The sequence below is a fragment of the Arvicanthis niloticus genome, chromosome 29 (genome assembly GCF_011762505.2).
Source record: "Arvicanthis niloticus isolate mArvNil1 chromosome 29, mArvNil1.pat.X, whole genome shotgun sequence".
NCBI classification, from domain to species: domain Eukaryota; kingdom Metazoa; phylum Chordata; class Mammalia; order Rodentia; family Muridae; genus Arvicanthis; species Arvicanthis niloticus.
This window is the reverse complement of record NC_133437.1, coordinates 19,894,545-19,908,054: the sequence shown is the minus strand read 5'-3', so window position 1 is coordinate 19,908,054 and position 13,510 is coordinate 19,894,545. Positions and strand designations below refer to the sequence as shown.

General features: G+C 42.3%; 1 protein-coding gene across 2 annotated transcripts in view; it reads left to right on the top strand.

The window, feature by feature from the left end:
* Nucleotides 1–13,510, top strand: part of Iqgap2 (IQ motif containing GTPase activating protein 2) — a 264,536-nt gene that overhangs the window by 209,414 nt on the left and 41,612 nt on the right. For both annotated transcript variants that reach the window (XM_076927203.1, XM_076927202.1), the window contains exons 17-21: nucleotides 1,061–1,231; nucleotides 5,607–5,690; nucleotides 7,041–7,112; nucleotides 7,730–7,799; nucleotides 9,354–9,562. In XM_076927203.1, the coding sequence (XP_076783318.1) occupies nucleotides 1,061–1,231; nucleotides 5,607–5,690; nucleotides 7,041–7,112; nucleotides 7,730–7,799; nucleotides 9,354–9,562 (606 nt within the window). The remainder of the gene's footprint in view (nucleotides 1–1,060; nucleotides 1,232–5,606; nucleotides 5,691–7,040; nucleotides 7,113–7,729; nucleotides 7,800–9,353; nucleotides 9,563–13,510) is intronic.

Genomic DNA, 13,510 nt, shown 5'->3' with positions numbered 1-13,510 from the left:
GATTCAAGTTAAAAAAAAAAAAAAAGTGACTCATGTGGCATCCAAAGAGGCCCATTCATTGCACTGAATATCCATCTCTTGCGTTATTAAATGGTAGAGGGTCTCAGCCTTTTAAAAATAATAATAACCTGAAGTCGTTGTCTTTATTCAATGAGTGCACTTACATATGTCTTATCTTAGAGCTTTCTATGTACCTTTAAATGATTTCCCTTTTATTGCTTATACGAACCAACTGCTGCTTGCAAGCACCTCAGATAAGAATCTTCAGCGAGCCAGGCAGTGAGTGGTGGCGCACGCCTTTAATCCCAGCACTTGAGAGGCAGAGGCAGGCGGATTTCTGAGTTCGAGGCCAGCCTGGTCTACAGAGTGAGTTCCAGGACAGCCAGGACTACACAGAGAAACCCTGTCTCAGGGAAAAGAAAAGAAAAGAAAAAGAAAGAAAAGAGAAAGAAAGAAGAGTCTTTAACTATAGGAATGAGTTCAGTCTTTGCGTCTACACAAGTGTAAAATGAAATCCATCAGGAGCCCACAGGAAAACTTGTCAGGATCCCCCTTCTCCTTTTGTCTCGTTCCTCTGGTCTTCTTGTTTACCCTTGATTACATTTGTCTGTCCTCTCCCACCTGTTCTCTGCCTCAAGTATCTGATTTCCCCTGGCATATCATTTGGAGCTGGGGAAAGGGAAATGGGAACCTAGGACTTTATGGGTACTGCCACTTCCCCCCCCCATCCCCGCCCCAGTAGCCTGAGAGAGTTGGAGACAAGGTCCATTCTTACAGTAGTCAGCCTTGACCCTTTTCCAGTTTGTGATTCAGGCCAGCATCCCATGAGATCATTCTTTACCTCCTCCTACCACTGCCATCAAGCTGTGATTCAAAACTCACATCCCTTAGAAAAGAGCTAAGCCAGCTCAGCCCTTGGCTCTTGTTAAATCTGTCTAGGAGCCAAGTTTGAAAGAACTACCCCTTTTGTTTCCTAAAAGCCATCATTCCCAGAAGCTGTTCTCTATTGTTCCTTTCGCCTGATGTGTGGAAAGTAACCTTAAGATGTATCTCTTGCCAGGACATCGTGGAGGAAGTCACGTCAGACTACATCCGTGAGAACATGTGGTCTGCCTCAGAAGACTTGCTTGTCCGCTTTGAAGCCACAAGCTCAGGACCCATCCTGAGGAAGGAGTTTGAAGCTAGGAAAGCATTCTTATATGAACAAACAGAGAACGTGGTCAAAATACAGGTATGCAAATCAAGTGCTGCAGTTAACAGCAAATTGTCCTGTAGGTGAATTGCCCACCACAGATACAGCACATTGTACTGTCTTCTGAAAATGCTTAGAAAATAGCACCATCAACTACCAACATTCTGACGGTGCCAATGCAGGCTCTTCCCTGCCCTTTTTTGAGAAGCCTTTAAAATGGGGACTGCCTTAGTGATGACGTGTTTTAACTTGTGGCCCTCGGAAGAGTATTAGGGCTTGCTCAGATCTACCCTCCGTCAATATGGTTGGAGTGGATTGGATACCTCAGCTCGGGGTTGAAAGTGTGCTTCTCCAAATAGCAGTTTCTCCACGTGTCCACCTACTGCTAAACTTGGAGTTTTAGGGGTTAGTGGATGGTCATTAATGTCAAGCTTCTAGTCCGAGCCGACAGAAGAACAGATGAGCTGGGCACATTTAACGTCTCCAGGGGTCTTCTTTGTATAATGGTCACTGTTTAGGCCTGCAGGAAAAAATCATCAGCACCCACTCTTTAAAGACTGTGATATAACAACAAAAATGCATGAGTTGAGCTTTCCCATGGGATGGAAAAGAACTTGGCAGAGTTAGATGTCTCTCCTGTATTCTCGCATCACTCTCTACCAGCCAGCTTCCCCGGGTCTATATGTGTGTCCTTTTCTCCAGAGGCTAACACAAGCATGTCAGTGATTGGCGGAGCTTGAAGGACTTCGCTTTAGCTGGTATCTGTGAGGTTTCCCACAGGAGAAGGTGGCTACTGTAACTTTTCCTGCAAGTTCCCATAGCAGCTAAGAGAATGATTTTACTATAAAAAGCTGTTTCTAACTGGCTTTGTGATTTACACCTTTGTCTCCTTTTACATCATGTCAGCTTCTCTATTCCACTGTTAGGCCTGTACTTGTTTATTGGAAGAACTTGTGGTTTATGGTGATGAACATAGAACGAGCTAGACATACTGGGTTGAAAAGTTCAAAGCTGAGAGAGAAAAATGTAGAATTTTGACAAATTAAATATAAGGCATATAGCGTAAGGGTCCATGGTTTGTTGAAGAATGATACCCCGGACTCAAATAGTAATGTAAACACAAAGAGTGTTTTATTCTGTAGAAGTCCAGCATGCTGGGGTCTCCCATTACTGTGATAGAGACACAACCATGTGAGCTCAATCGAAGGCCTGATTTAAAGCACATTAGGGGATTCCAGGGTAGGTGACCTTTATCTCACTCCATCTCTGTGGGCATTCCATTACCTGGGCGTAGGGGCTGGAAACTTGCTGGGCAGGTCTGGAAACTTGTTGAGGAAGTAGCTGAGGAAGTCTGGAAACTAATGCTGACCCATTGTCCTTGCCTCAGGCCAGGTGGCGGGGACAGCTTCTGAGGGCCAGACTTGCCAGGACTTGCCTAATTCTTAGAAACAGAGATTTAGGCCTCTTCTCTTGAACTGCCAATTTGAAGCCTGTCATGGAGTCAGCTTAGCCTTCTCAATAGTGTTTCTGTTCCTGTAAAGCTACAATATCCGCTAACTCAGACACCTTTGTTTAGAAAGTAGCACCGAGTATTTCTAACAGAAAGATTCTGAGGAGGTCTACACGATGTGTAGCTGGTTAAGTGTGTGTGTGTGTGTGTGTGTGTGTGTGTGTGTGTGTATGTGTATACATATATATATATATGGAGAGAGAGAGATTCATATAATTGCACCTGCACTACCCACCAAATGTATGAATTGTTGAGAGCTTTCTCAGGCATGTGACGGCCATACTCCTGTGGAATCCCAGCGACTGGAACAGTAGGAAACACTTCCCTATCTCTATCATGAGCCACTTTTGTGGATACTTGTTGATGGCATCCCACAGCACTTTCTCTCTCATCTCAGCAGTGCCACCCTGCCACAATCCCATGGCAGCATTTCTAAATAGGCACTTGATTAAGAATCCTTTAGCTCTGGTTGTTTACATCTCCACTGCTCACAGTGTGTGAGCCACATTCCAGCATGCTCATTGGCGGAAGCTTTGAAGACTTGCAGAATCCCAACTTGCTGGTGCTAATGAAATTCACACAGAAACTCATCTTTACCAACTGATATTGCCAAGTCCTTTGAAAAATTCTAAACCCATTTCTCAATATTTTTAACAATTGTGTTAAAGTCTTGGGGTTTTTTTGTTTTGTTTTGTTTTGTTTTTTAATTTTGGTTTGTTTTGGTGTGTGTGTTCATGTTTTTGGGAGGGGGTTGTATTTTTTTTCTTTAACTATATTTTTATGGGTCTTTTGCCAGCTTATATTATGTACCATGTGCTTACATGTGCCCCTGCAGGCTAGAAGATCCCCTGCAACTGGAAATCTAAATGATTGTTGAGCTACCAAGTGGGTGCTGGGAACCAAATCTGAGTCCTCTGGAACAACAGCCAGTATTTTTATCTCCTGAATCATCTCTTCATCCTGGATTAAAAAAAAAATCGGGGGGGGGGGGTCTTTTTGAACTTGGCACCTTTATAATGATGCCTTTTAATCTATCCCAAAACATAGCACTATAATTCTGATTCCTTTATCTCCTTTCTTGTTTGCCATGTGTATTCAAGACTTGGCTAATGTGGATAACATCTTTAATATGTTTTTATTTTTGACATTCAGAAAAAATTTCAACCTTGTAATCAGTCATTTGACTTCCTTGTGCAATAACTACTCTTAGTTTTTCGAGACAAGGTTTCTCTATGTAGTCCTGGCTGTCCTGGACCATACTCTGTAGACCAGGCCGGCCTCGAACTCAGAGATCCACCTGCATCTGCCTTCTGAGTGCTAGGATTAAAAGCATGTGCCACCGCCACGTGAAATAAATAACTACTTTTTATAATTCTCATTTAAAAAAAAAAATCTTGAAGCTGGGCATAGTGGCACATACCTGCAATCCCAGGGCTTGGGACACTGGGGCAGGAGGATTGTGAATTCAGGGCTAGCCTGAACCACATAGTGTTATCTTGTCCTAAAAGATCATGAACTCTGTTAAACATAAATTCATATGACCTTAATAAAATTGAAAATAGACCTTCAAGATTGCTCAGTGGGTGAAGATGTTGCCAGGACCTGTCTGGAGGGAAGAAAAAACTGACTTCTGCAAGTTGTGTACACACATTCACACACTGACACACACACACACACACACACATTCACACACTGACACACACACTAATAGCTATATAAATGTACAGATAGTAATATTTTAAAAACTATAAAATTTTAGGGACTTTAAAATTGCTTAGGTTTGACTTCCATTACTGGGGAAATAGAATACATATTTTGCCTGTTTCTTATGTTTCTTTTTTTGCAAAAAAAAAAAACAAAAAAAAACAAAAAAAAAAAACAAACAAACAAACAAACAAACCCTGATGACAGCCTAATGCCTCTCTGTAGGGAGACTGCTAAGTCAGTCTAGTTTATACTTTATAAGGCAGCTGAGTTACCAGAGGTTTCAGCTATACAGAAGCAAAATACTATATGCCTTACATTTAATTTGTCAGAATTCTACGTGTTTCTCTTTAAGCTTTGAAGTTTTAATTCCAGTAGATCTGCTTTGTCTGAGTCTGTTAATATAAATATTTTATGTATGTGTTAACTGGAGACTTTCGTATAACTTAGAGGAGAAAGCAAACCCTGGGATATTGTTGGGACTCTTTTTTATCAAAAGGAAGAAAATGATATACACATGATATACACTTTGTATTTTAGTACATAGTGATATGCATATGGGTAGATACGTTGTACATATCTGAAAATGTGCATGGTAAAAAAAACTAATAGCTCACTCTGGAGAGAAACTAGTGGAAATAATGGCAGATAGATACATAGATAAGTCTCATTTTATATGGGGACATATGAAATGGTAAATGGTCAATTATAGACACAATATCTTTAGAGATTATAGAATATAATATAAATATAATAATCTCTAAAGATTTGGAGTCACAACTGAGTGAAGTACCTTCCTAGAGTAGCCCACTATAGGCCACTTGGGACAGTAAAGATAATCACATATCAATCACTGTTTTCAAGCATTTTTTATTGTGACCAGACAATACTATTAATAGAACCCAGTTAATACTAGAAGAAGGATTCCTTTTAGTGTTTGCTTTTGTCGTGCAGGGTCATGGTAAAATTAGGCTTTCAAGTAGAAAACTAGGTGTTAAGCTGGTTGTTGGTTTCCCTTTCTCTGCTGTTCCAACTCTGCCCCTGTTTTGTTCATAAGCCAGCATCTCCTCTGTCCCAGTTAAGTGTCCACCAATGAACATGGTGTCCCAACTCAGTGCCTCCTGAGATGTGTTCTGTGCTTGCAGCTTCCAAAGCTTACCTGTCAGTCATCAGTCACTCTTAACCTGCTCTTTCCCTCAGGCTTTCTGGAAGGGATGCAGACAACGCCAGAAGTACCTGCACAGACAACAAGTGTTTGCTAGTAACGTTGATTCTATTGTGAAGGTAAATAACGCTTTCCACCATATCGAGTGCTCGGCTTAAACATTCCCTTGCATTTTGTCCTGGAGCTAGAAGACAAAGCTGTTAACCAGAGATGTGTGAACCTTGCAAGTCAGTCCTGGGGGTGGAGCATCTTCAAGCGAGCTGAAGTGCTGGCCTCACATCCTTTAAGCAGTTATATAAGAATCTGATGTAAAAGTGGTTTTGTACCCAGCTCTTTGTCTGGAAAATCCAAATTAATTTTAAAGCTAGGATCCTCTCTCTGCTCTGCCCAGTCTGGTCTCGTGTTCCTCTGGTTGCATTTGCTAATAATCCTTAAGAGTGTTTAAACATACCAGCAGAAAAGCTTAGGTGTTAGGCAGACACAAAGCCTGTGTGAACCCAGTGCATGAATAGCTCTGAACTACAAAAAGAAAAGGTACTGTAAGGCCACTCTTAGCTAAAAGCAAAAAGATTGAACAACAACAACAAAAGAACTTGTAGACAACTTGGAAATCAGAAAGAAATTGAAATGGCCAAGTGGAAAGATATTTGAAACTATGGGGATGGAGAATGACAGGGCTAGACCCACCGAGTGTTCTCACTCCTTCAAGGCACAGTGTCCTGAGTCCACTGTGGAATATGCCCGTTCCCTAAGAAAACACCCCACTGAGACCACCTGAGCGCTTCTCTATGGCAACCTAGAGGATGGAGCTGGGGAGTTGAGTCACACAATAAAGGCGCTTGCTACCAAGCTTGACCATTAGAGTTTGATCCCCAAGACTCAGTTGGTTGAAGAAGAGAGCAGATTCCCTCAGATTGTCCTCTGACCTGTACACATGCCCCATGGCATACATGCAATACACAAATGAATAAACCCAGTTTAAAAAAGAAAAAACTAAGGCATATTAGTTGCATTTAAGGGATGATGAAAGAAACCCTGAATTTAGTTTAGTTTGATTTACTGACTAAACAGTTCGGTAAACTGAAGCTGAGAAAACTGCCTTGCTTTCATGACTGTTACTGGGTTGAAAACTAAACTAGCCCAGCCCTTTCCTATTAAGGTGGTGAGGTTAATGACCACATATAATGGGTTTTGAAGACCTTGAAAGAACCAAACAAACAACCAAATGAGTGAGAAATGAAGGGGAGGCTTTGATATCTATCTATTGCATGGTAGGCTGTTAGTCCTTGGTTTTTCTTTGACACAGGGTCTTGTATGAAGCCCAGGCTGGCCTCAGCCTCCTGGGTGCTCAATTCACAGGTATTCAAGGCTACTGGTGTTCAGCAGATAATATTCTTAGGAAGGCAATGTGGGCTACCTTGAGGATTGTGTACCGGCCGTCATGGTTTCTCTGGTCTGCTGTATTTCAGATTCAGTCCTGGTTCCGAATGGTGACAGCAAGGAAGAGTTACCTTTCACGACTGAAGTATTTTGAAGATCATGTAAGAGACATACATGGCTTTTCATTTGGGCTAAGAATGAACTAAATCAATAGTTACTGAACGCTGACATTGAAACATTTGACTAAACAATACCAGTGATGACCTGGGAATAAACCGACCTCAGAACTCAGTGTGACAATAACCGGGAGCTTACTTTCTAACTCAAAAGACACACCGAGTCAGGGATAGAGAGGACATGGTGAGAGGACAAGTGTGGGCTAGTAACACCAAAGAGAAGATTCGAGTCATGTATTTTCTAACATGAGATGTAAGAGTTCTGGCTGCTAGCTGATATTTAAATCAAAACTCAGAGGAAAATGTCAGACTCTTCAGAGAATAAAACTGTCATCATAGACTGGATCCTTTAGGTTCTGGACATCCTTCCCCTTATAGTTCTCTTTATTTAGACAGTACATCTACAGTTCTGCCTATATTTGTAACTAACCTAATTTACTCCTTAACAAATATATAGGGGAATAAATGTTAAATGTGCCACATCAGTGCTCTTTAACAGCATCTGTTCTTAAATCATTTAAATTCCTAAATGTCTTAAATTCTAAAATAGTGGACCAAATGGGACTCTGAGAGATCATGACCCCTGTTCAATGTTTTTGCAGAAAAATGAAATCGTGAAAATACAATCCCTGTTACGGGCAAGCAAAGCCAGAGATGACTACAAAGCGCTCGGTAAGTGGGCACCTTGGGAAAGAGCCTGAACTCCTTCCTAACCAGCGCAGATGTTTCTTTCCAGCCTGTGGACTGAAGAGGCTGTCCCACGAACCAAGAACAAGTGCAGTGTCTGCCAGAGTTTGTTCATCTCTGGCTCTAAGTTCTGAACAAGTGGGCACAGGGGCAGACAGGACAGGAGTATCACAAGGAAAGGGATAGGCAGAGTGGCTATAATTTCTTCATCAAGAATAATGGAATTGGCAGAAATCCCATTTTATATTACACTTGAGCTTCAAGGGAATCAAAAGAAGACAGACAAGAAGATACGGCTACATGTCAGATGTTCAGTTTATTACCAGTCCTGATCCCCCTGCTCTCATTTGAAGGATTAAATGTTTATGTAAGAAATTTTGAAAATGCTAATCAAAAGCCACCAAACATGCTGGCTGTGGCATGTGCACGCCTATTACCTCAAAGTGGGGGAAATGGAGGCAAGAAGATCAGGAGTTGAAGGCTCTCCTCAGCTGTGGTCTCAAGATAAGCAAACAAAATAACAACAGAACAGAACCCAGTCTCGTCTCACAATGATGGTAACTGCAGACAAGATCCAGCATCACCTCTCTAACCCAGATCCTCAAAAGTAGAATCCCAAGATAGATGACTTCTGTGGTCCGTGCTGGGCTCCTGGTGAGTCAGTAGGTGTTGGCTAAACTGACCAGAGAATCAAACTGTAACTGAAAGGAAGACTACCAGGGCCCTTGACGAGGAGGACTGTCCGACAGGTTACAGAAGCTAGACAGTACTCTTCTAACGAGTACTGCTTCTAACTGGTCACCCCCAGGGTTGGTTTTTACAGTTTACTCAAAGCTGATCTCATGACACAAGTGGAAGTGTCACAGTATCAGAGAATGAATGCGGAAGCTCTTGGAATTTCTGCACAAATGTTCTCTCAAGACAGGCTGGCTCCTGGGTTCTCAGCAGCTCCCGGTGGGTACGTGCTTAAAAGGGCAATGACCAAATTTCAGTTTCTAAGAGCTTCATCCTTCTGTCAAGTAGAACATTCACTCAGTCATCCTTGGGCTGATTCCTGCTTGGCCCCTAGTGGCCCCTCTTCTTTGTCGTTCTTTGTTGGCTTTTGCCTAATTCTGACTCCTTCCCAGAGATCCTTTGTGCTGAGAGGAACCGCTTCCTGCTCCCAGCAGCCAGAATTTTAATCTCTTATCTGGTTCAGCCACCAGGTCTTAGAGTCAAGGCCTGCTGATTAACTTTCTTTCCTCATCAATAAGGGATAGATAGTACTGTCTGCTCAGTGTCTGAGTCTGGTGACCCTGGGGGAGAGGCCTGACTAATGAGTATTAGATAAATAGAACCCAGAGGGGCCAGGCATTATCAGTTCTGTGCATTTGTTTGTGTGGCTTTGCTTATCCGGCTCTCACTGATGGACAGTGATCCACACCACAGACTGTATATGTCAGTTGGCGTATTTTTGTAGTAATATTTTAATCACAGAGCCAGCTGCTTGCCCGTTCACGATAATCCTCAATTAAAATATGCCTGTGCTTTTCCCCACAGTTGGCTCTGAAAACCCACCATTAGCAGTAATCCGAAAGTTTGTATACCTATTGGACCAGAGTGACTTGGACTTCCAGGAGGAGCTGGAGGTGGCCAGGCTACGAGAAGAAGTGGTGACTAAGATCAGGGCCAATCAGCAGCTGGAGAAGGACCTGAACCTGATGGACATCAAGATTGGACTGTTGGTGAAAAACAGGATCACACTGGAGGTCAGTGGGCAGTGAGCCCCTCAGCTCCCAGAAGAGAAATGTGTGTGCATGCGTGTGCACAGGAGGATTGGTCCTGGAAAGCACATTGAGAATTTTGCATAAGTTGTCCAAGGTCTATCTTTTTTTTTTGTTTTGTTTTGTTTTAAGTTACTCTTTTTCATGCCCCTTGCCTATGACATATTTGTAAAGCTTTTTAACCATGCTGACAAGATTGGCATCGTTCAGGGTGGTATAGGTTCTGAAATGAAACTCTCATACGATAAAACCTATGTCCATACATACCTTCCTGTAAGTATTTCACCATTTAAAAATACATGTTCTAATAGGAAAATAAATCGACCTGATGACAGCAGACAGCATGGTAAGGCTGCCGGGACTCAGGTCTTTTCCCAGAATCACTAATGACTGCAGTAAGAACACTGCAGATGATCCCGATACACTGAAGGGTAGTGTAGTCGGGCCTAGTTTCCAAGTCCCTGCAAAGTGCAAGACAAGTGTGATGTGCTCCCAATATACACAGCAGTTGCAATCCTAAAAAACCAATTGCATATTGACCTTTTTGTGTATGGAAAAATACATTATGCATATATGCAGAACACTTAGATCCAAGTTCTAAGTACTTATGAACACACCTATATGAATGAGTAGAAAGCCATGCAAAATTTCTACCCTGCAAGACCATTCAATCATCCTACAAAAGGCAGAGCCTCTGTCATCCATCCCTAGACCCCCACCAACCAGAAACCACAAATGTCTTCCAATTATTAATGGAAGTTTACACCACTTAACACATGGCCTCAAAACACCCCTGTGGTTTCCATAATGCCCCCCCAGAGTGACACTGTGTCACCAGTGGCCTCCACACAACCTCTGAAACATGCTAGAACTACAGAAAGAGAGTCATTGTTCCCTGGGAACGAATTCCTAGGGTAGGCTTGCTCTCCATGGCCCTGTTCTTTTCTGATAGGCCACACCCATTTTCAGAAAGCTGACAGGAAGGGAAGCTGAAGCATGAAAGCTTGATGAGACCCTGGAGAGTCAGAGCCAGAGAACCAGTTCTCTGTGATCGAGCATATGGTGACAGATGGGAGCCATGGGACACCCCTGGGAAGTGTTTATGGGAATACTCCACCCTTAGACTCCAGACCTGATAAAGATGCCAGAAAGAGCTGAAAAGAAGGAAGAAAGAGAGGAGGGAAAGGAAGGGAAAAGAAAGGAAAGAGAAGAGAATGAGAAAAGAAAAGAGAAAAAAGAGAGCAGTTTGTAACATTAGGAATCCATTATGGTGTTTTGTTTGTTGGTTGCTTTTGGGTTTTCCAGACAAGGTATCATTCTGTAAACCAGGCTGGCCTAGAACTCAGAGATCTGCCTGCCTCTGCCTCCCAGTGCTGGGATTAAAGGCGTGCATCACCACTGCCCAGCTTCGTTCGGTTGTCTAAATATTCAAAGACAAAACTACAACCTGTTATGTTTCTAGAAAAAAAAAGAAAGAAAAGAAAACCCCTTGATCTTCCTGTCACTTTTCATTTGCATGAGAACTTTAAGAGTGTAATGTATCCGAGAGGGTCTTTCAGAATGCCTTTTATGGACTTAAAATATATAAACAAGAAATGCCTTTCGTCTCAAAATAAAGTCTTAGTTTCACATCGGCAGATTCTTTAAACAGTATGTACCTGTGGAAATACAATCATGTGGCAGATGCCCACATCTCTATAAATGTTTAAGGTTTGAGTTTGTTTTATTAAGAGTACTCATTAATAATCAATAGCTATGTAAAACAAACTTAATTTTTTGAGCCAGAAACACTGGTACATAGGTAATGCCAGCTACTGGGGAGGCTAAGGCAGAATTACCTTAGTCCAGGAAATTGGGCATAGGGCATAGGCAAAATTCTGTCCCCTCTCTGCAAAAAGCTCATCCTTCTGTGTATATTTTCAAACACTAAATGTACACCCAAGATTCATTAAAAGCTAAATTGGTGATTATTAAATATAGAGCCTTTTTCTTATCACCGGTAGTTCCATATTTGATTTGATGGTAAGGTTAGAACAGTGGAGGTTTGCATATTATGTTACTGTAAAAATGAAGAACAACTTATAACACTAGATAACTGGGGGGGGTCAATGAATTAGTTACTTCTCTCGCTGCTTTTGAAAAATATTTGACAACTTAGTTTTAGGGAAAGGGTCTCTTGGCTCAGTTTGAGGGCACAGTCCAGCGTGGCAGTGACAGCTGCCAGAGCTGAGGCATCAGGAGTGTGTGGCAGCTGCTCACTGCCTCCACAGCCAGGAAGCAGAGAGGGGAATGTGGATGCTGACCCACTGTCTCCATTTTCTTCTTTATTTCCTTTGTGGCCTCAGTCTCTGGGCTGGTGCCACCACCTTGAAGGTGGGTCTTCCCTCCTTGTCTAAACCTCCCTGCAAACTTCCTCACAGACATGCCAGAGGCATCTTCCTAGGCTGTCCCGAAGATGAACTATTTCAATCATGACTTTAGCTTGACGTGTACTATGTAACCACTAAAAAGTGCATGGAAGACTAAGGGCAGGAAAATGGTTTACAGTGGAATAGAGGAAAAGACAATACTTGAACAGTATGACTTCTTTATCAAAGAACTTTATCAAAGGAAACTTGGTAAAGAAATCCAGGAAAAGAAAATTGTGACATGCTCCTTGAACAACAACAAAAAAAAAACAAAAAAAAAAAAACAAAAAAAAACAATGTTGAACATCTCATCCTTCTTAGCCACGTGCATATCTTATATCTTCTACAGGAAGTGACAGCTCTAGTCCAATGCGTGTTTTGGGGTTCCGAGTCTTTCTGGTTTTTAGTAGTAAGAGCTTGTTTATTCTGCAGGTATTTTCTCTCACCCTGTAAAGCCATGAAACCTTCTAGTTTTGATGAGGGCTGATTTTGTTGTTACTTTTGTAACATGTGTTCTGTGTTATATCGAAGAATATGTTGTCCAGTCCAAAGTCAAAATGGTTGGCTAGTTTTCCTTTCTGTGCCTGTATGTGTTTCTGTTTTGAACTCCTTGTGCTGTAAGGTAGGGATCTGACTCTTCCCTCACGGACGTAGATATCTAGCTGTTTCCACCATCATGTTTTTTTTTTTTTTTTTTTTTTTTTTTTAGTACTCTTTCTCCATTTAATTTTTCTGATGTCTGCGTTAAATCCTGAGACCAAACAAATACAGCTTTGGGTAAAGCCTATGGCAAAGCCTGAGCTCACCCACAAGGTGCAGTCCTTCAATTTAAGGTTCTCTCTTCCTTTGTTTCCAGATGAGAGAAGCAGAAAATGCAAGTTGTGGTGTGTGTCTTAGTTTGGGTTTTATTGCTGTGAAGAGACACCATGACTAAGGCAACTCTTATAAAAATAATCATTTTAATTGGGCTGGCTTACAGATTCAGAAGTTTAGTCCATTTCACCGTGGCAGCAAACATGGCAGCAAGGCAGGCAGACATGGTGCTGGAGGAGCCAAGAGTTCTACATCTTGATGCACAGGCTGCAGGAAAGTGTGTTCCACACTGAGCAAGGCTTAAACATATAAGCCTCATTGCCCGCCCCCACAGTGACACACTTCCTCCAGCAAGGCCACACCTACTTCAAGAAGGCCACACCTCCTAATAGTGCCACTCCCTATGGGCCAAGCACTTGAGGTCTTTGGGGAACCATTCCTATTCAAACCTAGAGAGAGAGAGAAAAAAAGAGAGAGAGAGACAGAGAGAGAAAGAGAGAGAGAGAGAGAGAGAGAGAGAGAGAGAGAGAGAGAGGAAGAAGAAGAAGAAGAAGAAGAAGAAGAAGAAGAAGAAGAAGAAGAAGAAGAAGAAGAAGAAGAAGAAGAAGAAGAAGAAGAAGAGGGGGAGAGGGAGGGGGAGGGGAAGGGGGGAGGGGGAGGAGGAGGAGGAGGAAGAGGAGGAGGAGGAGAGGGAGGGAGAGGGAGAGAGGGA